The sequence below is a fragment of the Marmota monax genome, unplaced genomic scaffold, assembly GCF_021218885.2.
Source record: "Marmota monax isolate L192 unplaced genomic scaffold, Marmota_monax_Labrador192_F-V1.1 WCK01_AAM20220418_F8-fsc00292, whole genome shotgun sequence".
NCBI lineage: Eukaryota > Metazoa > Chordata > Mammalia > Rodentia > Sciuridae > Marmota > Marmota monax.
This window is the reverse complement of record NW_026692864.1, coordinates 1,423,918-1,451,830: the sequence shown is the minus strand read 5'-3', so window position 1 is coordinate 1,451,830 and position 27,913 is coordinate 1,423,918. Positions and strand designations below refer to the sequence as shown.

At 48.8% G+C, this 27,913-nt stretch overlaps 1 protein-coding gene and 1 long non-coding RNA gene across 4 annotated transcripts in view; one reads left to right on the top strand and one right to left on the bottom strand.

Moving 5' to 3' along the window:
- Positions 1–27,913, bottom strand: part of LOC124096050 (uncharacterized) — a 59,530-nt gene that overhangs the window by 17,254 nt on the left and 14,363 nt on the right. The window lies entirely within an intron of this gene.
- Positions 550–20,534, top strand: St6galnac1 (ST6 N-acetylgalactosaminide alpha-2,6-sialyltransferase 1). 3 transcript variants are annotated; one of them, XM_046449564.1, is made up of 10 exons: positions 1,191–1,300; positions 10,263–10,445; positions 16,250–17,009; positions 17,633–17,801; positions 17,881–18,052; positions 18,289–18,427; positions 18,681–18,784; positions 18,978–19,067; positions 19,145–19,244; positions 19,509–20,534. In XM_046449564.1, exons 3-10 carry the CDS (start codon positions 16,308–16,310, stop codon positions 19,692–19,694), a joined length of 1,662 nt encoding a protein of 553 aa, XP_046305520.1. In that variant the 5' UTR covers positions 1,191–1,300; positions 10,263–10,445; positions 16,250–16,307; the 3' UTR covers positions 19,695–20,534. The 3 variants fall into 3 exon arrangements, with proteins under 3 accessions (XP_046305518.1, XP_046305520.1, XP_046305521.1); XM_046449562.2 differs by lacking the exon at positions 10,263–10,445 and having other exon boundaries at positions 550–1,300; XM_046449565.2 differs by lacking the exons at positions 1,191–1,300; positions 10,263–10,445 and adding an exon at positions 15,896–16,077.

The window sequence follows — 27,913 nt, the reverse complement described above, 5'->3', positions numbered from 1 at the left end:
TACTCTAACCTGAGCCTCTGCACCCTCTCTTGACCATTCTCTCTTGGTCTGCCTCTCTCACGAGTGAAAGGAAATGACAATCGTCTTCTTGCTTCACTTTTCACTGCAAACGACCTTTTGACAACTCTTATCTGCATCGAAGTTCTCACACGCCCTGCTGGATGGTTTACAAAGAAGACCAAAGTTGAAAGTTTCAGTTTAAAAAGGAGAGAGACAAAAGTAGATTTATCAAACATAAGAATTATGATGCCTAGAGTCAGTTCCCCTAAAACGAGTCTTTTCCTGGACCTCACACACCTGGCAGCATTGGGCTGGAGCCTGAGAACCGGGAAGTGAACTGTGGGTTATTCCACCCCACTGACCTGGGTTGTAATTTTCACTCAAGAGTAATATGTTGTTTTTCTTTCTTTCTTTTTTTTCTAAAATCAAGGCGGTGCTAATTTCTCAGAGGGCTGCTGGGCAGCGGTGGAGAATGCAATCTCTGGGTTGGGCAGATGGGGACCCGGAGCCAGAAGCGCACTGTGGTCTTGGGTGACCGCTGGCTGGCAGAGGAAGTTTCCTTTACTGTGAAATGGGGAGGACCATGGTCCCTCCCGTGGATACGCAAGTCGCCCTGGGGGCCCGTGAAGCCCCACACGGTGGGTTCCATGCACGATGGGTGCCTGGTGCAGTGCACAAGGTTTCAGAAGAGGAGGAGGAAGGTGCAAAGGCCACGTGACCGAGAGCCGGTGCCTCCCATAAACAAGGCGCTACTGCATGTGGTGATCTCCGGTGTCCTTGTGACAGCCCAGAGGCACAGGCCTCTGCTTTTCCCATTTAGGGATGAGGGGGGCAGATCAAGGAACTTGATAAAGTGCGCTTGCTTCTCATGGATGTAGTCCTCATGAAGCTCTGCATTCAGAAATTGGCTTCAGAGACAGAAAAGGAAGGTGAACTTGTTTGAACAAAAGGAGTTTCTCTTCCTTGCAGCCACGCCAGCCTATAAGCCTTCATAAAGCAGCGAAGGCGGTTCCTCTTCCCCTGGCAGAGACTGATAGCCTCCGCACTCACCACAGTGGCTCCCGGTGAAGACAGGGTGCACACTCCCTGACCAGAGGCCTGGGCGGGGAGCCCGTCCCTGTTCACATCCAGCCCCAGGATATGGAGAAATCTCCTATAGGGCCCCACTCACCAGCATGAGGTCCTGCCCACGGAGACTCAGTCGCCTGGGCCAAGTGTGGCCCTTGCTTGTGGCCGCGCTGATCTTCTTCCTCTTCACCCTGCCTTCCTTCATTAAGGAGCCCAGCACGAAGCCTTCCAGGTAAGAGTCGCACCCTTCCAGGTTCCTCCTGTCCCCCTGAGGGGGCCTGAAAACTGTAGCCCAGGGAGCCTTGGGACCTCTGAGCCACTTGTGAAGGTGTCAGATCAGAGATGTCAAGAACCACTGGTCAGGAAGACCCAAGGGAAATGGACCCTAGGGAGATGGAGGAGATAGTGGCAGTGGGAGAACCAAGGTCCAAGGACACCACCAGGCTCCTGTGGGGCAGAAATGGAGGCGGGAGCTGAGAACTCATGGAGCGGTCAGCAGAGAGCACAGGTGGACAATGGGTGAGCTCCCCTCTGGGACTGTGAGTAATGCCAGCAGCCTCAGCGTTCGCTCTCACAGGCCTAGAGCAAAAGACGCGTCCCAGCTGTTCCATGTGTTTAAAACCATGCCACCCTGAGAAGTCTGTCAGTGAAACAGAGCTTCCACTGAGGGAGGTAGCTCTGATTCTGTGCCCCAAGTCAGTCCTCCAAAAAGACAGAGCCATTTTTCCTTAGAAAATAAACACACCTCTGGCAGTGAGGGGCCCTTTTCCTTCCAGACTCAAAAAAAATTATTTTTTCTTCTTTTGGTTTTGCATGTGTGTTCTCATAGAGTTAAAAATAATACAGAGAAGAGAGGCAGGAAGTGAAGGTCACCCCGTGACACCCCACATCTGATCACTGTTGATACTTTGGTATTATGATTATAGCTTCCACCTCCACAGCATTATTGTGTGCCAGGCCCTATTCTAAATGCTTTATGTTCATTAACTAATTCTCGTTATTATGAGGATGCTGAGACACCGAGGGCTAAGCTGAGTCACCTAAATAACACTGCTCAAACGTCTCAGGGCCAGGATTTAAACCCAGGTATTCTGATCCTGTATCCCAAGTATGTCTCCTTTATGCTATGTAACACCTTCATCTATGTATCCCACCATACTTACTGTGCCGCAGGACAATGATTTTTTTCAGTACTGAGGACTAAACCCAGGTGCTCTACCGCTGAGCCACTTCCCCAGCCCTTTTGATTTTGAGACAGGATCTCGCTATGTTACCCAGGCTGGCTTCACACTTTCAATCCTTCTGCCTCGGCCTCCTAAGTAGCTGCATTACAGGCATCCAAGGCCTGGCTATAAGGCAATTTTAAAATCACGCTTATGGTAGACATTTTTCCATGTTATTGATTCATAGATTACTATTTATTATTATCATTAATTAATTTATTTATTTATTTTGTGGTGCTGGGATGGAACCCAGGGCCTCAGGCATGCTGGGCAAGCGCTCTGCCTTGAGATAACACCCAGCCCCACTCCCTCTCCCTTCTTTTTCATAGCTGCATAGCATTTTGCAGAACTGATAGGGTTTCTTTAGCCAAGCCCTATTGATTAGCACAGGGGTATTGGACGTAGGGGTGGGCAACGGGATTGTCACTCATTTTTCACTTCCTTTTGTACATTTCCTTAGCATTTCTGTAGATGGATTTCTTGCAGTGGGATTGCCAAGACAATGATTACAGCCATAAGAAATGTTAATGGAGACGTCAAAGCATTTTCCCCAAAGGCAACACTAGGGGGCGAGAAGGTTAGCTCTCCGCCAGATATGGCCACCCTGGGGAGCTTCAATGCTTTGGGGGTTTCCATTCTATAGGCAAAAGTGTGTTTCTTTTTTAAATTTTCATTTACCAGTTTATTGGGGAAGCTAAGGCTCTTTTTAAAGTTGTTAACCATTTGTACTTTTCTGTTTTCTTTTTTTGGTACCAGGGATTGAACCCAGAGGTTCTTTACCTCTGGGCCACAGTCCCGGCCACCGCCCCCGACGGCCCCTGCTTTTTTTTAAAAGTTAATTTAAAGACAGGGTCTTGCTAAGTTGCTGAGGCTGACTTTGAACTTGCGATCCTCCTGCCTCAGTCAGGGGGAACAGGAGAGGAGCTCTGAACCACGTAGGACACCTAGATCTCTCAAGGAGATCAGAGACATGAGAGAGAGCGAGGGCGAGAGACAGAGAGCGGGGGAGAGGAGACAGATTGTATTGTAATTTTTCTTAGACCAAGTCTCGGGTTTTTAGGTTGGTTATTTTGTTTTGGTACTGTGAACCCAGGCCCTGCACATGCTAAGCAATGCTCTGTCACTGAGCTACACTCTCAGCCTCCTAAGACTGAATTTTCAGCCTCAAAAGTGACTATAACATTTTGGAGTCATTCCCGTTTCCATTAAGGAATGGGAAAAAGGGAAACATATTATGCTGCTCAATAAACTGTTTACATAATTAAGTTCCCAAATGGTTAACAGAAGAACCAAGTGCCATACGGAGTCCCTGGAAGAGACTCCCTAGAAATTCTCTGTTGAAGGATTCTCAGAGGATGTGGCACTTGAGACGAGCAGGGCTCAGATGAGGGACTGGGGAAAGGCGTGTGGGTGGGTGAGGAAATCCTAAAACGAGTCCTCTGGCCTTGACGAGCCATAGCAAACTGGCCCCAGAGCAGTGAAGGGCTGGCCCTGCAGCAGGGTGGGGACAGAGGCTTGCTGCACGGGGCATGCGGGCAGCGGTGGCCTCATGAGACTGGTATGTGAAGGCCGTTAGTCTGTCAGAGGTGAACTGGGTGGGTGGGAAGGTGGAGTGGGTGCCATCTTGGCCTGACCAGCAGTGGCAACCTAGGGTGGGATACAGAGAGAGTTCCCAAGCAAATGACCCTGACACAAAGTCCAACAGGGGGAGACTAACCACTGAATCTCAAAGTGAAGAGAATCTGGGAGCAGGAAGAAAGGGAACGTTGAGAGGCATGTCAAAGGAAAAGGAAGCAGAGTGGAAGAGGCAAAACGTGACCACAAGCCTTGCACCTTAGAGACTGGCCATGGTCCACCCTCCTCAGTCTTGGTCCCACAGTGCTTCTGGGAAGAGGGTAACAGTAAAACCAGACGTAATCCAGGCACAATGGCACACACCTGTGACCCCAGATACTCAGGAGGCTGGGGCAGGAGGATCACAGGTTCAAGGCCAACCTTGGCAACTTAGTGAGGTCCTCTCTAAAAATAAAACTTATTAAAAATGGCTGGGGATGTGGCTCAGTGGTAGAGTGCCCCTGGATCCAATTCCCAGAACCAAAAAAAAAAAAAAAAAACAGACATAAAAGGGAGTTTTAAAAAGCTTACCTTAATTTATGAGGGTCAAAATCAAGGTGGCGACAACCACTTTCATGACACATCATTAACATTTCAGAACTGGAGATGTTTCCAGAGCACCTCTACCCGGGAGCTGTCTGTGTACTCCTTGGTAGACAGCCAACATCAGGATATTTATTCTTTCTGAAAGATCTCAAATATGAGGCTCAAAAAGGTTAACACTGATTCCACCCAACCAGAAAATAGCAAAACAGATACTTGAACTTAGGGGACTTTGGCTCCAAATGCCATTCTTCCACTATTTCCCTTGTGTGTTGACTCTCAAGAGATGCAAAGTCTAAAGAAAACGAGAGACATACAAAGTAGGCAGCAGGCAGGACATGTGACAAGTGCCACGAAGCAGACAGGGAGGACCAAATCCAAGGGGGAGTCGGAGTGAGAATGTCACGGAGAAGCCTAATGACTGTGTGACATTTCAGCCATCAGGGATGATGCAAACCAAGGGAACAGTGTGAGTGGTGGCCCAGAATGCTCAGGAGGGAGTCGTCGGTGGCTGATCAACCAGCACCGGTGTGGCCCTTGCAGTGTGCCAGGCCTGGTCTCGGCGGCTGCTGCATATTAGGCTTCTTAGGTAGATACATCATCACCACCACTCCCTGTTACAGAGAAGATAACATGCCCAGGACAGTCTGGTCACAAGTGCATCCCAGGCAAGCTGGCTGCCGTCCAGACTCTCAGCCCCAACACCAGGCTCTGCCCTTCAGCTCCTCAGGTTCAACAAACCCAGAGTTTTGTTTCGTCTCCCACCAGAGCACGCATTTCTTGTGGGCAGCCTCTTATTTGTCTCTATTTCCTCGGCATTTTGAGCATGTCCTGAACACAGCACAGGAGCATAGATAAATGCAAGAATAAACTCATGCCCTTAAATAGCAGGCCAAAGTATTTTCAGACGTTATTCTATGCTATAGAACTTTAAGAGCTCGGGATGACTTGCTCAAGTCTGTGCTCGATGCAGGTAACTCTGCCACTGGATGTCCTGGATGATGGGGGACAGTTACGGGGTCAGAGTTCAGGATACCTGAGCAGGGACGGTACAGACAGGAAGAGCGAGCCAAGAGTGCCAGATCTGCGGGACTAGGCCACAAGGAGGATGGAGGAAGGGGTGAAGAAGAGGGACTTAGAGCAGCTCTGTGACCTCAGACCAAGGTTACGGGCCTCCTCTCACATCTTCTTAGGACAAGGTCAAGTGCATCAAACTGTGAAGGTGTTGGTCCCAGGCTAGGTTTTGCAGGCTGATGTGCAGATGTGATCTGAAGCCACCCTCTGCTGCCTGGTATAAATATGTTAGAGAGGATAACTGACCGTAAGCTTTAAAAACACATCTATGGAGTCTGCTTTCCATTTTATTTTGTTTTGGAATAAGAAACACAACCTTGGGGCTGGGGATATGGCTCAAGCGGTTGCGTGTGGCCCAGGTTCGATCCTCAGCACCACATACAAAGATGTTGTGTCCGCCAAAAACTAAAAAATAAATATTAAAATTCTCTCTCTCTTAAAAAAAAAAGAAAGAAAGAAACACAACCTTATTTTCTGTGACCTCCTGATTTCCAATTCTGGACCTCTCCAGGCTGCAGGAGAACTTAACCTCAGCGTTCTTCCCCCTCTGACCCATCCCAGGATGTTGCCAAGGGCTCCAGGACCTGAAGCGGTGCCAAGCATGGGAGGGCAGCAGACTCTTAGCCCCTGGTGGAGCTGCTGCCAAGCAGCACTGCGCCTGTCCCTGGGCTCCCCCAGGTCCACCTGTCTGTGGTCCCATCTCCCAAGGCTCTGCACACAACCATTTCCTTTCTGGGGAAGTGTCAGACCCCCAGATCACTGCCGCAGGGGATAGTGGCCTCTGATCCCCTGAACACAGATCCCTCTCCTTCTCTCCCCCCTCCCCCAACCAGAGCAAGTCTTTCCAGGGAAGGGACAAGGCAGTGGGAAGTAGTAAGTCCTCCTCCCTCCTAACTTCTCCAAGACATTTTATGTATTTCACCAATTTTTAAATTTTTTTAAAAAATTTATTTGTATGTGGTGCTGAGGATGGAACCCAGGGCCTCACACAGGCTAGGTGAGCGCTCTACCGCTGAGCCACAACCCCGGGCCTTATTTCACCAAATTTTGAACATGAAACAGACTCTTAACTGCTAGGGGAGGTGAGCGGGTGCAGGGAGGAAAATAGTTAAATAACATTCCAGAACACTAGACAACTGCACCGGACAGGGACCTGGCAGCTCACGCCTGCGGGACTAACAGTGCGTTCTTGCAGAGGATGGGGTTATAGGAGATCGACACCCCTGTGTCTCAGTGAGCACACATTTCCTCCCTCACTTCTGAAGACTCAGGAGAAAAAAGGCTCAATTTAGGTGTCACTTCCCATTTCAGAGGCCTCCCAGACACAGCTGTCTTCCTGAGTCGACTCACCGCCCCCACACATGTGACTGAGGCTGTCATGCCTGTGACACCTGTTGCAGCTGTGGATATTCATGTCCATCTCCCTGGTAGGCTGAGTTTCTAAGATGGGTGACCCAGCTGTTGGTCCCTAACAGACATCCTATGCTGGGCATATGGCCAGTCATTTAAGAAAATATTTGCCAAATAAACATTGCGTGGGGCTTTCTAATTCTCATGGGATTTTCAATGTCTCATTTTGTTTTCAGTTTTTCTCCTCAATATTTTTTTGAACTTTTTTAAATACCTTTATTTATTCATTCATTTTTTTTTAATGTGGTGCTGAGGATCGAACCCAGGGCCTCGCATGTGCTAGACGAACACTCTACCGCTGAACCACAACCCCAGCCCCTCTCCTCAATATTTAATGTTTGTTTACAAGACGTGCACAGTTCTAAAGACCAACGCTACCATGCTGAGGCCTACCTCCCACAGGGCAGACCTCAGTGTCCTCCCCACCCCGGGACCCTGATCCCTAAGGCTACTACTCCACTATTCTGATGTTTCTTTTGGCACTGACCCCACGTTTCTGAATAACATGGCTGACCTGCTGTCCTCTGACCTCTCAACTTGAAGTGGTTAAGTGCTGTCAATGACATATTGTTTACCCCCAGCCTTGGGCTGATTATCCCTTTCAAGTGTCCTCTCTGGACATGGTGACCCAAAGGGAAGCTGATTGGGCATCTGTCACTGTGTCATTCCAGCACTGACAATTGTCCAAGTTTGACCAGCCTACCTTGGTACGGCATGGTAATAAAAGTCCAAATCATGCTGTTATCCTGTGTGCATATATGGATATGCATGGATCTGTGACGACAAATCACATCATTTTGCACGTCCATAAGGCACCATTAAAAAATGTGGAAAGGAAAATAAAGTGCCTTCTATACATTGGATGGTAAGTTTTATGAGACAGGTATTAAGAATCCCATTTAATACATAAAGAAATGGAGGCTCAAAGGGTTTGGTGACTTGCCCCCAGCACCTGGCCAGGCAGGATGTATCACGTTTTTGTGTTGGAAACTTCAAACAGCTCTCTTCCAGCCCTTTACAAAATATATGTCATTGCCGACCAGTTGTCCCATGCTGTGGACACTGGAACTCACTCCTCCTCCTCCTTACTCCTCCCATCTAGTGGCATTTTGGTGTCCATCTCCTCTCTGGCCATGCTTCCTTCCACTACTGAGCACTATTCTGCTCTCTACTCTATGAAATCAGCTTCTGAAGCTTCCCGTGGTGAGAACATGTGTGTCTTCTGTGCCTGGCTTATTTCACTTACCTAACACCCTCCAGTCCCACCCATGTTGCCACAAATGGCAGACCCCCATTTTTCGGCTGGCCAACCTCTCATTGTTACACACACCACCTTTGCTCACCCCCTCATCCACCAATGGAGAAAACTTGGCCGATTCCATGCCTTGACTCTTGTGAATACAGCTGCAGTGAACGTGGAGCGCAGGTCTCTGATCGCACAGATCTCAGTTCCTTGGGCTGGATTCTATGGTGTGGTACTTTTAGTTGGCTGAGGAGCCTTCAGACGGTTCTCTGTAAAGGGGAATCCATCCACGCTGCTGGCGGTGATCTTTTGCCTTTTTAATTATAGCCATTCAAACTGGGCTGAGATCACCTCTGTTTTGTTTGCATTCCTCATCATCAGTGGCATTCAGCAATTTTTCACATATTTGGCCGTTTGTGTACCTTCTTTTGAGAAATGTCTATTCAGATCATTTGCTATTTTCAAGTGATGATTCACGTTTTTTGCTGCCGTTTGAGTACCTTGTCTTCTTCTGTGGATGTTAATCCCTTGTCAGATGGATAGTTTCCAGTATTTCCTCCCATTCTGTATGTCATCCTGCGCTCCACTGATGGTTTCCTATGTGTGCAGAGCATATTTTAATTTTTTTCAGATGTTGATGAACCTTTTATTTTATTCATTTATCTATATGTGGTGCTGAGAGTCAAACGAAGCGCTTCATTCATGCTAGGAAGCGCTCTGCCACTGAGCCTCAGCCCCAGCCCCATATTAAGTTTGATATAATGCCACTTGTCTGTCTATGTCTTCGTCATCTGTACCTTTGGGGTCTTATCCAAAAAATTAATCGCCCAGAACAATGTCTTAAAACATGTCCCATATGTTTTCTTCCAGCAGCTTCAGGTTTTACCTTTAGGTCTTTGATCCTTTCCCCTTTTCCCCTGTGCTAGGGGTGGCTCCCAGGGCCTGAGGCACGTTAGGCAGGAGTTGTGCCACTGGCTACTTCCCCAGCATCTTCGATCCGCTGTCAGTTGGAAGGGACGAGGGTCGCGTTTCATTCTTCTCTGTGTGGATATCCAGCTTTCCTAGCACCATGTACTGACGACCCTGTGTCTGTGACTCTTGCCATTGTTGTTTAAAACACCTCCTCCCTGGAAGGCTTGGTCCTGCCCACCACCACCCCTACTCTGCATCTTCTCCTAAACTCTCACAATATTCAGGCCTGGGAGTCAGGGGCGAACCCTGCCTGTGGACAGGAGGTGTGTTTTATGGAGAGAGGACACCCAACTTTTAAACCAACACACTGTCATTCTGGCCCAGTGAGTCCATTGAGGAGACAGGCATCCCAGAGGGCGCCTGAGGAGCCCTAGGCAGGGTGTGCTTCGGGAATTGCTTCCTCGTTTTTTCCTCTGAATTTTTTTCTTTTCTTCCTCTTCTGTCCCCATTAGTATCTCCCCTTCTGTAATTGAAGGGTTCAAAGCAAACGAAAGTTTCCTCTGGGGGGGGCTGGGGCTGTGGCTCAGCTGTAGAGCACTCGCCTAGCGTGTGCGAGGCACTGGGTTAGATCCTCAGCACTACATAAAAATAAAAGGTATTGTGTCCACTACAACTAAAACAATTTTTATTTTTAAAAAGGTTTCCTCTGAACGTTTCCCCTTCCCTTGATACATCATCCCCTTAGTAACTCTCCAAATGAACGAGCTCTGACCTGAAAAAGAACACTCAGAATAACAAAACACGGATCTCCAGCAAAGGTTTCAACCCACAAAGGCAATTTAGGCAGTTGTACAGCTTTTAGCCATTGAAGCGGCCCACTGAAAAATCATTCAAAACCTTTGAATCATCTAAAACTTTTCGGGATTTCCCAGGGAAAATACACTTGCCACTTGGAAAAGCAAAGCAGAGCAGCTGTTTTCATTTCAGATAGGAAAGGAGACCCCAAAGAGCTACCAAACTCCAGGGGGGACTGGGACAGCTACGTGGACACAGGGGAGTCTTGGAACCCACAGGTCTGGCTAAGAGAGGGGGGCGGGAGCAGCCCCTGGAACAGGGCTGGACAGCAGGAGTCAGGCGACCCAGGAGCGGCCAAGGCGGGTCTGCCTCCCTTCCAGGAGAAACAGCTGGAACTGGCATCACAGAGAGGGACAGAGAGGCAGAGCTGATGACCAGGACTGCCTAGAGAGCCCAGGACTCAAGGACGTGAGGGGACGCCCGTTTGTGTGACTGGCCACTCATGACGACAGACATGGCAGACAGCTGACTGGGAGTCTCCGAACCACAGCTCGGGAGCCCAGGTACAAAACTACTGTGGAAATCACAAGTCTTTTGACCACTTTCCTATGCTCCAGAAGTAATCCACTCCTGCCGCCATTACAGGTGACCACTGACCGGGGTAGTATTCTCAAACTTCAGTTCAGACAGCCTCTGGCACAGCCTCGGATCCCATTGTCTGTAGGCTGTAATCTAGGAAAACCTTGCTTGGTTACCAGGTTGCTTTATGACTTCAGGCATAAATGAACTTTGAACCTGTTGCCATTTCTTTGCCTCCAGCCTCCCAGTGGGGATGTTTTTACCAATAGAGAGGAGATTGCAGTGAAACATTCTTCTATGTGCTACTTTTATCAAATAGAGCTGTGTGAGCCTCTTGATGATTAAATGCAATATTTTTTTTTCTTTTTTTTTAATTTTTAATATTTATTTTTCAGTTTTTGGTGGACACAACATCTTTGTTTGTATGTGGTGCTGAGGATCGAACCTGGGCCGCATGCATGCCAGGCGAGCACGCTACCGCTTGAGCCACATCCCCAGCCCATTTTTTTTTCTTACCTCCCCAGTAGATCAGAATTATGATTTTTTTTTCCTTAAGTGTGGTCCATGATTATTTCCCCTGTCCTTCCGGACTAGATGCCCTTAATAGAAAAGTGCTCTCCTGCCCCAGCCCTGCCCATGGCTCAGGATCTGAACAAATGAAAACAGGATACTCAGCTTCTTCACACCACTTTAGCATTCAGTAAATCCACGTGTAACAATAAGGAAATGCTTGTATAAACACCTGTGAACCTAACAATCATAGGTGTGTTTAATTATTGAAAATTGAATCTTAAATCACATAATTATGTCACTCCCTGGATTACTGCTGCGACTTCCTGTACAATGTCAACGAGTTTTCAAGCAACCGGAGCGTTTGCAAACAGAACTGTCTTTTCTGGGCGTCACTAGGCCACTCCTGCCTCCAGACCGATTCTAGAGAGGGACGCTGTATGTCTTCAGGGGCCGTGTGACCACTGTGCAGAGGGCCGGCTGTCCGTGCTGCACAGTCTGCGGTGCGGAAGACCACCCGCCTCATCCTCTCCCCAGCCGCTGCCTATTGGTGCCCTTGGCCAGACAGCAACATCCAGGAAAATGTGCAGGCTGGGAAAACGTTATTCACCAGAGTTCCTCAAGCAGGGTGCTAAGAGTTTGGGAGAAAAAACTCTCCGAGACCTCTAGGGGAGGAGTAAGCTGCAGGGTTAGGGTGAATCCACCAAGGGGCCTCACTGGTTGCCAGAGCCGCCTGATGAACCAAGCCAACAGCTGGGGCTGGAGCTTGTGCTGAACTGTCAGAGCCCAGACAGTTCAGCACAAGTGTCAGCTCCATCCTGGCAGCTCTCGACCCTCCCCCTCCATCCACCGAGTGAGTCACCAAGGACACAGCCTGATCAGCTGGGTCTTCCGGGGTGTCCTGAGGGGTATTCTTTCATAATGGATACTTCGGGGGTGTCTTCCCAACCTATAACCCCCTCTTCCTCTTGAAATGGTCATCCTCTTGTGCAGAGGGTGGACCCTAGGATGTCACATACTGTGTGACCCAGACCACTGGGTAGGAAATGGAACCCAAATCCTTCTACCAAGATTAAAAATCTGGGAGCAAAGAGTCAAGCCCCTAGGACGGGGGTTACCAGGTGGCTGCTACATTCATCCATGATGTGGGCTGGAGAGAGGAGACTCAGCGCTGACTCACTGGACAGAGAGAGAAACCAACGCAGAGGGGGCAGAAGTGAGAACAGAGCCAGAGGGAGACTCGGGTTCCAGGCTTCCTGGGGGAGCAACCACTTATTGCTTTTTATTTAAAAAAAAAAAAAAAACCTTTGTTTATTTTCATGTGGTGATGAGGACAGAACCCAGGGCTTCGAATGTGCCAGGCGGGTGCTCTGAGCCACAACCCCCGCCCCCACTTCTTGCTCTTGATTCCTTGAGACACTTACCTTGGAATAAGTTTCCCTTTTGCTTTTCTTTCTTTCTTTTTTTAATATAGTTTTTAGTTGTAAATGCAGCTTTTATTTATTTTTATGTGGTGCTGAGGATTGAACCCAGGACCTCACACATGCCAGGCGAGTGCTCTACCACTGAGCCACAACCCCAGCCCCATTTTTGCTTTTCTTTTTTCTTTTTTTTTTTTTGTGTGTGTGTGCTGGGGATTGAACCCAGGGCCAGAAAATGAGAAATGAAAAAGAATCAGGGCTGAAGCCTCTTAGCCTTTCCATCAACCCTGCCCCAGGGCCTCTCCCTCCTGGTCTGAACTACCCAACATTTGAAAGACTCCTCTGGGCCACACAACAAAGGAAGAGGCACCTTCTACAGGGGCATATTCAAAGTGCAGGGGTGCCAAGGAGGCAGGACCCCTGGAGTGAGGACACCAGGCCCGCCTTTGATGGCACCCTGAAGGGATTTAGGCCCCAGTTCAGTTTCAAAGTCAGGACCCAGAGTATCCCTCCAGGAAGACCAGACAAAGGCAAAGGCGAATCTTCCTGGCTGAGAAAGGCCGGCAGGGAGCCCAGGAGGGCTGGCTGGCCTGGAGGGAGGCCTTGGGAGGAAAGGTTTAGCTAAGGTAATCTGCTTGCCTCACCTGTTGTCTGGAACTAGCCCTGTATTTCTCCAAGAATAAGGATGCCTTTGTCTTCTGCCTCTGATAACAATTACTGGACATTTCATGGGTCCAAGGTCCATGCCTTATTTGGTCTGTGCTCCTGGTAACTACACAGCATTTTGCACAGAACAGACATTCGGTAAAAGCTTGCTGAGTGAGAGTTCTCTCGTGTCCTGTGTACATATTTCATATTCTATTATCCTTTTGTTTAAATCCACTTCCTTTTGGGTTCAGAAGGCCTTTCATAAGCCCTGATGTGGCATGATGTGGCACTGTGACAGCATGATGTGAGGGCTGCCAGGGTGACTTCTGCCTCCTCAGAGTTTGTAACAGAATAAAAAAGATGGCATTGAGAGATGGCATTTCCCTGAACACACAGGCACCTCAAAATGTGACAGAATCAACACCTGTTTGGCTTCAGCATCAACCTTGTTGCAGGAAGTAGAGCTGGAGTCCATCGAGGTCCAGGGCACCCCCCTTGTTCCCGGCTCTCCTAGCACAGCTCCTGATTACAATTTGATACTTATTTGTGCGACTATCTGTCATTCCCCTTTATATCTCAGGCTCCATGGGGAAGGTTGGGTTTAGCTGAGCTCATCGCTGAGGCCCCAGTAGCTTGTGCAGTGCTCAATAAATATCTGCTGAATCAAACAATGAATGCATAACTGTTGGACTGGGTGGGGGAGTTGAGGAACCGGAGACCAGGCAAGCAAACTCCTAGCTGTGCTGGCTGAACTGGGACCCACTACAAACCTGACCTTGAATCTCCTGAGGGGAAGAAGGGAGGGCACTTGTATCTGTTGGGCTGCATCCTCTGCCAGGTGCCTTTACATGCTGTCAGTTCATGCTCCCCAAAGCCTTTTCCCAGCAGCGCATTTTTACAGATAGGAAAACCAAGAGTCCAGGAAGTTCGGGAGAGTTCTCCTGTCTTATGAGCTAATAAACCAAGTGTTCACACCCTTGCTCGGGCCTGCGGGGCTGCAGGCTTCATGCTCCTCCTTTCTTCCTCCAGGTAGCCTTGGTAAGTCTGTTAACAAAACGTAGCTCAGAACACTTCCAGCAGGAGGAGGGAGCTTGGGACATATGTGACCAGGATTAGTGGGGAGGCCTGAAAGTCAGCCACAGAGCACAGCAGCAGGAACTGAGGACCTGGAAATCCTCCTGGGCCGTGGCCAGGATCCATAGGAGGAAGGTTCTTCCCAAGGCTCCCAGGAACCCTGGCAAACATCTGGGTCGTGCAGGGGCCCCTCAAGTCAGAGACTCAGGTTTCTCCCAAGACACCTGAACCAAGTTACATGTAAGTGGCTGACACCTCTCACAGTCTCACGTAGAAGTCAAAAAGAGAAAGGAAACATGATTCCTGGAGCTAAACCCTTGCATGCCAGAAGTCAGACCAGGCATCCTGAATATGTCTTCCTTTTTTATTTTTTAAAATTATTTAATACATGTTTTTAGTTGTTGATGGACCTTTATTTTATTATTTTTTGGGATAAGGGTACCAGGGATTGAACTCAGGGGCACACAACCACTGAGCCCCAGCCCCAGCCCCATTTTGTACTTTATTTAGGGACAGGGTCTCACTTGCTTAATGCCTTGCTAAGTTGCTGAGGCTGGCTTTGAACTTTTTTTTTTTTTAATATTTATTTATTTATGTATCTTTAGCTTTAGGTGGATACATTAGTTTGTTTTTATGTGGTGCCAAGGATCGAACCCAGTGCCTCATGCATGCTAGGCGAGCACTCTACCACTGAGCCACCACCCCAGCCCCTGAACTTTTTTTTTTTTAAAGAGAGAGAGAGGAGAGAGAGAGAGAGAGAGAGAGAGAGAGAGAAAATTTTTTACTATTTATTTTTCAGTTTTCGGTGAACACAACATCTTTATTTTATTTTTATGTAGTGCTGAGGATCGAACCCAGTGCCCCATGCATGCCAGGCGAGTGTGTTACTGCTTGAGCCACATCCCCAGCCCTGGCTTTGAACTCTTGATCCTCCTTCCTCAGCCTCCTGAGCCACTGGGATTATAGGCATGTGCGATTGCACCCAGCTTATTCATGTATTTATAAGCGGTGCTGAGGATTGAACCCAGTGCTTCACACGTGCTAGGCAAGTGCTCTACCACTGAGCCACAACGCTAGCCCCTACCACCAGAAACGGCCTTTGGAATGGAACTCAGATTGCACCGTCCTCCTTCAGGACCCTCTCTACCTCCCATCTGGAAGTCTTCGATAGCTCCTCCTGCACAAGTGGACAAATGGCAAATTCCAAATCCAGGATCCCACACACCACGCCAATGGCTCTCCATCCCTGCCCCCACTCTGCCCTGTAGCAGCCAACCAGTAGTTCCATGCTCCCTGGGGCAGCCTTCCCAAGGGCTCCATCAGCCCCCACACCCAGGCAGGTGTCTCCTACCTGGCTCTTACTAGGCTTTCTCTTGCTCACAGCTGGGACAGACCTTCCACCTGCAATCGCCAACATCTAATGTGAGATGTGGCATGAAGAGTGGGCTTTTGACAAATACGCATTGAGAAAATATTTTTTCCCTAATGATGCCAACAAGCAAAAGTTTGTTTTTAAGGGTTTGGCTCTCGGTAATATTTGAAGTTAGTCTGTAAGGCAAACCTTTCAAAGTTGGGCTGGGGTTCAGGTTGGGGATGGAGCAGAGCGCTTCCCCTGGCATGCATAAGACCCTGGGTTCCACCCCAGCATCTCAAAAGAAAGAAAGAAGACGTGAAGGCTGGCAGCTCTGGTCTGTACGTGATGTGCCTCTCCCACTTCCTTGTGAGTGATGTTATGTAACTTATTTACCTGTGCTTCATTTTTTAAAAAGGAAGTTAATCAAATGACACAAATATTAGGTGACAGAACCATTCCATTCTTGCAACTCATAGCCAGAATGGCAGTCTTCTCTGGGGCCCAGGTGTAGGTGCAGGAAGGGTGGTCCAGCCTGGGAGCACTTCCCGTCTCGGCATCTGGCCAGCACCCCAAAGCTTGCTGTTGCCAAGGTCTCTCTCCTGACCACAGGTAAGTCTCCAGGTGCACTGCCAAAGCGCACGGTGTGATTTCTGCGGATGACCACACCGTCCCCTTCATCTCCTGTGGAGACTAGTTTGAAGTCGGCCTGAGGCACGATCGTTATCACTAGTCATGCTTCTGAACTATTTCTACTCTTTGCTAAAAGTTCTCTCTTCCACAGGTATCAGTATATACAGAGCACTGAACAAAGGTTTCGGGATTTGATACAAAAGACCATCATGGGATGGAGGACGAGCACCCCTGCAAAGTCAGCGAAGGAGACCCGTGCCCCAGACACACACCCCTGGCCCATACCCCACAGCGCCACAGAAAGCAGGAGGACAGAGGCCCACCAGGCACCTGGCACAGCCTCACCTACAAGCCAGGAAGAAGAGACAGCCAAGGTGGACACACTGCCACCAAGAGGTCAGGACAAGGACCGGGCCTCTACCAGGACAGAGGCACTAGCTCTGCAAAGTGAGGACAAGAAGACAGCTGGAGGAAGAGAGGCCCAGAAGGGGACGCTGACCTCAGCAAGGACAGTGAAGCCCCAGAGCAAAGTGGCAACTAGAGCCCAGAGGCTCAGTCCAGGAATCAGGGAGGAAAAGTTGACCACCACAGGAGCAGCACCAACGAGGACGAGACCAAGAGCCACCACGAGACCGAGACCAAGGCCGACGATGAGACTGAGAGCAACCACGAGACGGAGGGTGACGACGACACCGAGGGCGATGAGGAGACCGAGCGTGACCACAGGATCAAGGGCGAGGATGACAGCAGCTGTCCAGGCCAAGAAGAAGCCCACCCTGGCTGCCCCGCCTGCCCCTTCCCCAAGCCCCACCATGCCAAGAAGCCAGAGACTGAAGGCCGCCAACTTCAAGTCTGAGCCTCGGTGGGATTTTGAGGAAAAATACAGCCTGGACAGGGGGAGCCTGCAGACGGTGAGTCCCAGCCCCGGGCTCCCGCTCTGGAGCCCCTGCTGGGCAGCACCCACCGGCTTCGCCTTGCCCACCTCCTGCTCTCGACATACCCCTCCCTCCTATGACAGCCAACATGGGGGAGGAGGGACAGCAGGCCCCAGAGTCCTGCTCCCCCGGCACCAGAAGGTGTGAGTGAGGAAGGGCCCTCCCGGCAGGTCCTGAAGGCGGCTGGAGGGTCGTCAGGCAGGAGGTGAGACAGCACCAAGTCTCACCCTCTGCCTGGTCTTCCCAGCCAAGCTGCCTCTAAAGCCTTCACTCCCCTTCAGCCACCCCCACCGCTATCCTCCCACGCCCCGGGACAGGGGGCAGCATTCAGATGTGTCTACTCTCACACGGAGTTGAACCCTGGCACCACAGCACACTGGACACAGGCCACACGATTCCTCTCCCATTCACGAAGGTGCCTCTGCCTTGAGGGCAGAGAATGCGCATTCCCTAGGTCCCCTCAGGACCCCAGTGGGCCCAGACAAGGGAGAGGAAGGTCAGCAGAGCCTGGGACTGGAAGAGGGGACAGAGGCAGTGCCTTCCCCACTGAGGCCCTCCCCAGCCTCTTCTTCCTGACCTCCGTGTCCTGCTGCACACAGACCTGCCCTGACTCTCTGAAGACCAGAGCCGCCAATTCATCGTGGCTCCAGAACCTCTTTCTGCCCAACCTCACTCTCTTCCTGGACTCCAGGCACTTCAACCAGAGCGAGTGGAACCGCCTGGAGCACTTTGCACCGCCCTTTGGCTTCATGGAGCTCAACTACTCCTGTAAGTCCTCACCCCGAGGGAGGCTGGGGCCAGCAGACCTGGGAGGACCGGGCTCTGAAGGCACCCCTCCTCGTTCCAGTGGTGCAGAAGGTGGTGTCAAGGTTCCCTCCGGTGCCCCAGCAGCAGCTGCTCCTGGCCGGCCTCCCCCCCGGGAGCACGCGGTGCGTCACTTGTGCCGTGGTGGGCAACGGGGGCATCCTGAACAACTCCCACGTGGGCCAGGAGATAGACAGCCATGACTATGTGTTCCGGTAAGGCGTCCCACCCCGCCTCCCCTGGCCAGCCCTCTCCTGCAAACATGGGCTGCTCTGAGGGACTTGACAGGGTGTCCCATGCCTCTGTCTGGACAAGGTGGAACCCAGGGCTCTCCAGTATATAGCCACTGCCTCCCCCACTTCTCCCTTTCCTGGGCCCCCGTCCTCCCACACCAACTGCATGCGTCTCCCTCTCTGCTCACAGTACTTTCTCATTTTGTCTTTCTGTACAGATTGAGTGGAGCTGTCATTAAAGGCTATGAACAGGATGTGGGGACCCGCACATCCTTCTACGGCTTCACCGCCTTCTCCCTGACCCAGTCCCTTCTCATACTGGGCAGTCGGGGTTTCCGGCATGTGCCTGTAGGGGAGGTGAGCAGAGAGAAGGAATTGGCCTGGCCACAGACTCTGGATAGGGGACACGTGGGTGAGAGGGGAGATGAGCGTCGCGGGTCTGGACGGAGTCTGCGGTTGGTTCTGGTTCTGTTCACATGAAGGACAAGGGCAGAGAGGACATCCACACCAGGTCAGCAGAGAGCAAGAGGGCACTCTGGTGTGAAAGCCAGGCTGCCCAGCCCATGGTCCTCAAGCAGCACCCCAGGATCTCGCTGTCCTTGCTCTCTAGGACATCCACTATCTGCACTTCCTAGAGGGCACCCGGGACTACGAGTGGCTGGAAGCCCTGCTCCTGAACCAGACCCTGCAGAGAAAGAGCCTCTTCTGGTTCAGGTACCCACTTCCCTCCTCCTGCCCCTCACCACCCCCCTCCCAGGCTGAACCATGAAGTGAATGGCTACAAAGCAGTGGGCAGGTGGGGACAGCCTTGGCTGCCACCTGGAGATGGGCACCAGCCATGCCCGTGACCCTGACTTGGCCCCCACTGAGCCAGTAACCGAGCCCGAACGATCATCCCTGACCACAGGCACAGGCCCCAGGAAGCTTTCCGGGAAGCCTTGCAATTGGACAGATACCTATTGCTGCATCCAGACTTTCTCCGGTACATGAAGAACAGGTGAGAGCAGAGACTCCGCGAAGGGGCTTCTCGTCCGTGCAGCCTCCTGACAGTTGGGGATCTGGGGTATTTCACAGGTTTCTGAGGTCGAAGACCCTGGACGGTTCCCACTGGAGAATATACCGCCCCACCACCGGTGCCCTCCTGCTGCTCACTGCCCTGCACCTCTGTGACAAGGTAAGGCTCCACTTCAGGAACAGGAGTAACTGGAGAATAGCTCTGGGCTAGTTCTAGGCCTGCTCAGCACAGGACAGGGGCCGGTCCGGGTGCACACCTCTGTCCAGGACGGACAGCGAGCACGACTGTATGTGTGCATCCAAAGCACCTGCACCCAGGCCCCCAGACAGAGAACCAGGATAACCCCGCCACAGAGTCAGCCCACGAGAAGAAGCCTGGGTGACAGCCACCACAGATCCTATTTCTCCTCCCACCTTTACCTAGGTGAGTGCCTATGGCTTCATCACCGAGGGCCACGAGCGTTTCTCTGATCACTACTATGACAAATCATGGAAACGAGTGGTCTTTTACATAAACCATGACTTCAAGTTAGAGAGAGCTGTCTGGAAGCGCCTACATGACGAAGGTATCATCTGGCTGTACCAGCGTCCCCAAACAGCAAAGAACTGACCAGAGCCTGGGCCCCAGCAGTCTCTTCACCCACTCCAGAACCCAGGGGGGGCGGGGGTCTTGTGACTCTCCTGCCATTTCCCCAGGGCTGGGACCAGGCTCTAAGCCCTTCAAGACTTCCAAGAACACCAGCACAGAGGAGAAAACTCCCTCAACACAACAAATGATGGGTGGAGGTTTTGGAATCTTTCACAAGGTTGCTGCAGGGTCCAAAGGAAATGCCTGAGGCCAAGGACTTTTTTAATTAAATGGAAGAGTAAGTGGTCAATACCACCCATTGCTGAAAAACACTATTCACTGTCCAAGGACTGCTTGGCACAGACAAAGGAGCTGGAACTCACAGAGATGCATAGATCTGGTGTGAATTGCAGATCTTCTACTTAGCAACTGTAAAATGTTTGATTTAACAAGAGGTTGTCTAGAGGCCCTTTCCAGGGGTTATCTGATTATTGAAGGGTCTGTACTTTTCCTGTCTCTGAGCCACTTGACAACTCTGTGTTGTAGGAAACTGACAGTGACATAAATGATTCATCTCCATGGAGATGCAAGTAAATTTTGCACAGTGAGGGTGCACTTGTTACCTCGTGGATACTCACCAGATTGGTACCTACTGACAACTTCGTTTTCACATTTCTGAGTGCCCAAATGTGTATCTGATCCTTGGATTCACCTTTGAACCAGTTTTTACATCTTACTGGCTCCTTCCTTAATCAATGAGTAAATGAAATCTTTGACATGTTTATTTTCCATTTGTGTGAGAATTATGATCTCAACCTTTAAAAATTCACCCTTTAACATTTCCATCTAAAGTTCATTAGATTAAAACTTCATTCTAAAGCATTCGTTTTCCTTTCCCTTTATCCTCTGTCCTCCCACCAACCTGCTTTCTCACTCAGCCCCCAGGCTGAGAGCTGAACGCAGCCAGAGACATTTCAGTTCCCCAGATCCCTGGAGCCCTGGATCTGTACTCTGGAGCCCAAAGGAATTCTAAAGATCCCACAAAGACTAAGGTGCTGGTTAAAGGAGGAGGACTCGGTACCGGTACCGACGGGGCGGGATCTGCGGTGCTCTAACGGTGCAGTGCCGGTCCCGCGCGGCAGGCGGCGCCAGCGGGCGCCCTGGTGCCCGCGTTCCGTGCGGCGCCGGCCCCGGCTTCCCGGCTCCCACGCAGGTGGTAGGCGGTGCCGCGCCGGGGGCACACCGCGGCTGAGGCTTAGGGTGGCCTGAGCCGATCTGGGCAGGGCCGGGCCTGGGCAAGCGTTTGGGGAAATGGGGGAGAAGGACCCGTCGCGCTGCCGCAGCAGTGACCCCACGTTGACCCCTCGAGGGACAGCCTGAGCATGTGGCAGGACCTGCGGCCAAGCACGGGGCCCGGCGGGGCCGCGAGGTGCCCGTGGCGAAGGCGCCCAGCGCAGCGCGGGCCTGGGACCGCCGGGTGCAGGCCTGGACGGGGATCACGCACCCGGGCACCGGTCTGGAGAGGACCCCAGAGAGGTGGCCTGGGGGGAGCTCCGCCCGGGGTCGCCCTTCCCAGGGCCCTGCCTGGTGGGGGCGCCTGCAGGACCCCTGGCCTGGAGAGCAATAGGTGCTTTCCCCTCACACCGCTTGGGACCACCAAAGCTTGGGACCAGGACACAGCTAGTCAATGCGGGAGTGCAATGAGTAGCCCAGAGCACCCCATCTCTTCCCCAAATTAACCTGTTTCATGTACGACCTATACACATAACATGAAGGTCATTTTATAGAATTTTTTAGTAAACTCTGCCACAAAGGAAGGGCTGAGCCTCACCTGGCCCTGTGACTCTGGGCCCCGCCTGAGCTACAGGAGCATCCTGGACTCTCCAGAGCTCGGGGTAGAGCTCTAGCCCAGCGCGCAAGGCCCCCAAAAGGAGAGAAATCAATTCAAATAGAACAGCAACACTCTCTTTATGTGAGATGATAGAGTAGAATGTGACAGAATATACTCTGTATTACACATGTGGTAATGTAACAGGACATAAGATTAACCTACAGAAATCAACAGCCTTCAATGACATAACAACCAGGTAGGGGATATAAGGTGCAACAAGCCCATTTCCAATAGCAACAAAGAAGAAGATAATACTTAGTCATAAATTTGGTAGGAAATGTTCAAAATCTGTATGAAGAAAACATCAAAATTCTCCTGAAAGACACAAAAGCAGATTTGAACAGTCATCTTTGGTTCTTGGAAAAGATGACTCAATATGATAAATCTGTCAGTTGTCTCCATGTTAATTTATGAATTGAATGCAATTTCAACAAAAATGTCAAAATATTTTTTTTTCCTAGAGCCTAAACTGGCACTAAAATTCACACAGAATAAATACACGTAAGAATAGTTAGGAATACCTGAAAAAGAGAAGCTAACCAGGAGGTCTGACTCTACCAACTATTAAGACATACCCTAAAACCTTTACTGTTGAAACACTGGGAGACCTAGATGGGGAAAGTAGGTCACCAGAAGTGGGCCCTGGGAGGGTTCATCTCGCCCCCTGGCCCCTTCCTCACTCTCTACTTTGGGCCTTGGGCTGAGCAGCTGTCCTCTACCATCCCCTTCTGCCATGATATTTCTGTCTTGGAGCCAGATGACCATAGACTGAAACTTCTGAAACTATGAGCTTATGTATTTTTCATTTATTTATTAGTACAAGAGATTGAACCCAGGGGCGCTTAACCATTGAGCCACATCCCCAACCCTTTTTAAAAATATTTTATTTAGATATAGGGCATCTTGCTAAATTGCTGAGGCTGCCTATGAACTCTCCATCCTCCTGTCTCAGCCTCCTGAGCCACTGGGATTAGAGGCATGTGCCACCACGCCTAGCTGAAACTGTGAGACTAAATGAATCTTTCCTCCCAGGCATGGTGGTGCATGCCTGTAATCCCAGCAGCTGGGAAACTGAGGCAAGAGGATGGAGAGTTCAAAGCCAGCCTCAGCAACTTAGTGAAGACCTAAATAACTCAACCTGTCTCCCCCCAAAAAGACTGGAGATGCTCAGTAGTTAAGAGCCCTTGGGTTCAATCCCCAGTACAAATAAATAAATGAATAAATAAATCCTTTCTCCTTTCTTTTCTCAGGTATATGTCACAGCTACAAAAAGCTGACTAACACAATGCACAAGATTATTCACTGTAATAATGCTTTGGAATTGCAAAATATTGGAAACTACCAAAATGCCTATAATATAGGAGATGTAAATGTGAAGAATGTCACACGGGTACAATGGACTACTGTACAGCTGGCAGCTCGTGTAACTGACCAGCACAATGGCTAGATAAATCATTAAATTCAAAAAAAAAAAAAAAGCAAAGATAACAAAAATTTTTACAGCACAGGATGAGTATCCGTTTTCCAAAATGCTTGGAATCAGAAATTATGTTTCAGACTTTGGATTTATTTGGACTTTGGAATATTGGCATACACCCAATAAGATATCTTGGGAAAGAAACCCAAGTCTAAACATGAAATTAATCTGTTTCCTGTAAACCCTATGCACACAACCTGAAGGTCATTTTATAGAATTTTTTAGCATACCTGTGTTGACTGTGACCCTTCATGATATCAGGTGTGGTATTTTCTCCTTGTGACATAGTGTTGGCTCAAAAAGTTACACATTTTGCAGCAGTGGAGCATTTGGGATTTTACACCTTGTACTTGAAAAAAGAAATAAGAATAATATACAGGAGTCTGGTTATCTTTGCAAAAAGAAATACCAAGAAAAGATACACCAAAACCTAGTGAGATTGGTTACCCAAGGAAGAGAAATAGGAATAAAAAGGGATTGGAAAGGTTGGAGGAGGAGCACACTACTCTGAGTGGCCTTTTCTCCCAGTTTTGCCTTTGTTCTGTAAATGACCCCAAAATAACAATGAAATCTATATTAACAGACTTGAAAACACAATACAAAGAGAAAAAAATGAACCTGGCAAAATTCAAAATATTGTTCACAATCCCATGGAAACAGCAAAACTATATTTCAACTACGTAGCCTCCAAATAAAGATAAAAAGAATGGCAAATATGGACCTCTAGTTAGTAGGTAGGTTTGTTTTTTACAAACATAATGAAAACACTCTCAATGTGTTATAACAAAGTAAATATGGACTGTCAGAAAACAAAGTCACAAATATGGAAAAGGGCAATGAACCCTACAGTGTTGATGAGAACTAGAGATCAGTATGATTTTTTAATAGAATTATATGTATGGGGCAATTTATATGTGTGAATACATGCAAGTACACACACATACATACATTCCCTAGGTTTATCAACTCGTGGAGTCTGGGGTCAATGACATTCCAATGACAATGAGCACACTGATCACCAGCTATTGAGTTCCTAAACACCACTCTCTACTACAAAAAAGCAGGACGTTTTGAAGAAATGGCTGATTCTAGTGCTGGAGTAGGGAAGGTCCAAACTTCCTTACTGGAAGGTTTATTGTTCCAGAAACTTCAGAAGTGCTTAAAGACTAGGAAATGTCCAAAGAACACAGGAGGCAACCTGAAGGAATTCCCACCAGTTAAAAACAAAATGATTTGAGAATGAAAGTAAAGGATGACCGTAGTGCAGGGTTCCTTATGTTTGTAATATAAAGAAGGAAAGCTTCTTCTTACAGAACGCCAACAAATCATTATGGATGGAATAAAGCCGCTGGAAAATCAGTATGTGACAAACACCAAACTTAGAGTCAAGCCGTCATTAACCAGTGTTAACGCTAGCAGATGTAAGTTTAATGGAGAGTAAAATGTCTACATAATCCCAGCCTCCCACAGCACAGTTCCTAATGACTGTGACTTGAAGAAAAGCCGAACCTCCCAGAAAGGTCCCTAGAGGGTAACTGGGCCCAAACTCAGAATGGAGGCTGAGTGTGGGGTCAGCGGGGGTTCACGTGTGTACTCCTTCTTCCTGGGAGAACCGCAACTCAACTCTGCTACCTTTGCCTGGGAATATTCCTGTTTCAACTGCCAGGTCCATTTTGCCACTGGACCTGATCAATCACGGTGACCCGCGATCAATTAATCAAAACTGAGCACTGCCAGAGCTGACTAATGAACTATAACTTAAAATCAGCCAATCAGGACTGAGCACTTCCCACAAGCTTGGGTTTCTTAGCAAGCAAAGCGCCCCTGGGTGGGAAAGTGGATCAGAACTTTATATAAGCCAGTGCCTGCCTGTGTTCTTTCAGAACACATGTTCGTTTTCTGTGGGTTTGTAGCCTGTTTATTGAAATAAAGTTTCTCTTTGTATCTTAAATTTCTTTCTAATGGATTTTATTGATGTTACAAAAAGCAAACTAATAACTTTACAATGGAGAAACCTGATAATCACCACCTTAACCAAGTGATCAAAGTTAATATCACTAGCAAAGAAACAGACCAGCGTCCTTTCTCTCTCAGAAGAATGAGATATCACTTCGCGGTGTTCTTACTGAATAGGCATAATAACTTCAATCTAATCATAAGGAAACACAAAACAAGTCCAAACTGCAGAATAATCTACAAAATAATTGTCATATCTTATTCTCTTTTAAAAGTCCAGAAGTCATTAAAAAAGAAAAAAGCCCAGACCAAGAAACTGTTAAAGATTAAGAGAGACCAGGTGCCGTGGCGCACACCTGTTATTCCAGCGCCTCAGGAGGCTGAAGCAGGAGGATCTCGGGTTCAAAGCCAGCCTCAGCTTTTAGCAAGGCACTAAGCAACTCAGTGAGACCCTGTCTTTAAATAAAATACAAAATAGGGCTGGGGATGGTTGTGTGTCCTTGAATTCAGTCTCAAGTGGAAAAAAAAATCACATGGATTCAGCTAAGAAACCACATAATCTATTTGATTGTTTAGGGAGAAATTCCCAGTTTCAATTCCCAGCACTGTAAAAAAACCAAACAGGACCATGGGCTTATGGGACTGGGCACAGGGTTTCTGGTTGGGATGATGAGAAAGCTCTTGACATGGTTCCATAGCCTTGTGAATGTACTTAATGCAGCTGAATTGCCTAATTAAAATGGTTAAGTATAATTTTAATGATAGGCACCTTTTATCACAACAAAAAGCTTTTTTTAAAAAAATGCTTAAAAAAACATCAAGTGAAAGGAATCTAACAAAGGATGAGTCAGGCTGACAAAACCTGAACCTAAGAATTAAGTTTAATACCAAAATGAAAGACAACCAGATATTATGGATCTATGGACAGATGCTGTGAGTACCATATGGCTTTACCTCTTGTTAACACAAGATCAAAACTGGATATGATCAAGCTGCTTAGTCAGCATACAGTCAGGAGAGTGTAGAACAAACATCGGGTTCAAACACCAGTTCAAAATGTAAGAAATTCTCCAAGACATGATTCAGCTTGTTTTATTTCTACAAATAAGGGAATCATCCTACAAATAAAAAGAGAAAGGTAAAATTGGCTTATATTAAAAGAGACTCAAATGCAATGTGTTGATCTTGATCAGATCCTAATTTGAACAGAATGGCTATAAAAAGACATTGATGTGCCAGATGCAGAGGCTGGTGCCTGTAATCCCAGTGATCCCGGAGGCTGAGGTGGCAAGTTCAAGTCCAGACAGGTAATTTAGTGAGATCCTATCTCAAAATAACAAATTAAAATGCATGGGGATGTAGCTCAGTACTAGATCATCCCTGGGTTCAATCCCCAGGACTGCAAAAACAAACAAACAAGTAATGAAGCTGAGAATGTAGCTCAGCGGTACAGCACCCCTGGGGTAAATCTCCAGTGCTGGGAGGAAGAGAGAGAGAGAGAGACAGAGAGAGAGAGAAGACGGAGGGAGGGAAGGAAAAAAAGAGGTAGGGAGGGAGGGAGGAGGAAAAGGGAAGAAAGAAAGAAGGAGGGAGGGAGGAAAAGAGAGAGAAGAAAGAAAGCCAATAAGCAAGCAGGCTGGGCACAGTGGTGCACACCTGTTTCCCCAACTCAGGAAACTGAGGCAGGAGGATTGCAAATTTGAGGTCAGCCTCAGCACTTTAGCAAGATCCTAAACAACTTAGAAATAAAAAAGGCTGGGGATGTAGCACAGTGGTAAAGTGCTCCTGGTTTCAATCCCCAGTACCAAAGGGAAAGGAAGGAGGGAAGGAAAAAATGTGGTCAGTTCATTAGCATCAGGGATATTGATGCTAGGGAAGCTCGTTCAGTGCAGTCATAGACTATCATGAATGCTGCTGTTGGAAGTCACATTAGCAAGAATGGAACTCCCACTCCTGCCTGGAAGATCTGCACGGGTCTCCTGTCACAGAGGAACAGCCCCAATCTCCACCTGTGCAGAGCTTCCGATAGCCAGTTTTTGAACACAACCTTCTCTACGTATTTGTTCAATGAACAGGACGCTGAGTCTGATTTTCAGCCCCAGCCTTTACTCCAGTCTTGCTTTAAGTCTATCAAAGAACTGCTTCCTTTATATTTCACCTCATTCCATCCTTTCCCAAATCCACTAACCATGTGTCTCTTCCTCTGGATGGGGAGGCAGCCCAGTTTCCCTCCCATGAGCCTGGTGCCAGTGAGTTAGTAAACAAAACTGTCCCCCAGTTCTTTATCAGATGGGTTTGATGGTATTACTGGAGAGAACTGTCACCTGTCAAGACTCCAAGACTCTCATCATTTCACCCTCCTGGCATCAGAATTCTAGTCCAGAGCCCTGATTCTAGGGGTCCCAAACAATCAGGTCTGCCGCTCCCCCAAGAAAAGGTGAACTTTTTTAAAAAATATATTTATTCTTAAGTTTTAGGTGAATACAATATCTTTATTTTACATTTATGTGGTACTGAGGATTGAACCCAGTGCCTCATGCATGCTAGGTGAGCACTCCACCACTGAGCCACACCCTAGCCCCAGAAAAGGTGAACTCATTCCCTATAGCTACCCTGGGAAGGCAGGGACCAGGCATCTCAGCCCTGTCTTTGGGGGCACTGACATGAGCGTTAGGTTTAAGTAGAGGAAGGATGGGGGGGGGGAGACATCTGCATAATTAAGCAGTCTTGGTCAGACTTTGGTCTGGTGGATCCTTAAAGCAGCTCTGGTTCTGTGAGGTGGCTCTGGAAAAGTCATTATTGTTTGAGGGGGCACTCTGGTTCCCATAGATGACTGCCCTGCTCAGGGGGGCACTCTCGGCTCCTGTCAGGGGGTAACTGCTCTCATGTAAGGGTGTGGTCTCACCATGAGGGATCAGTCTGTGAGGCTCTGCGGAA

Excerpts from the sequence above, each read along its gene's own strand:
- St6galnac1 (XM_046449562.2), top strand. The coding sequence starts at position 1,176 with ATGAGGTCCTGCCCACGGAGACTCAGTCGCCTGGGCCAAGTGTGGCCC. Across the intron at positions 1,301-16,249 it reads CCCAGCACGAAGCCTTCCAG|GTATCAGTATATACAGAGCA; the intron begins GTAAGAGTCGCA and ends TCTCTTCCACAG. Across the intron at positions 18,053-18,288 it reads AGCCATGACTATGTGTTCCG|ATTGAGTGGAGCTGTCATTA; the intron begins GTAAGGCGTCCC and ends CTTTCTGTACAG.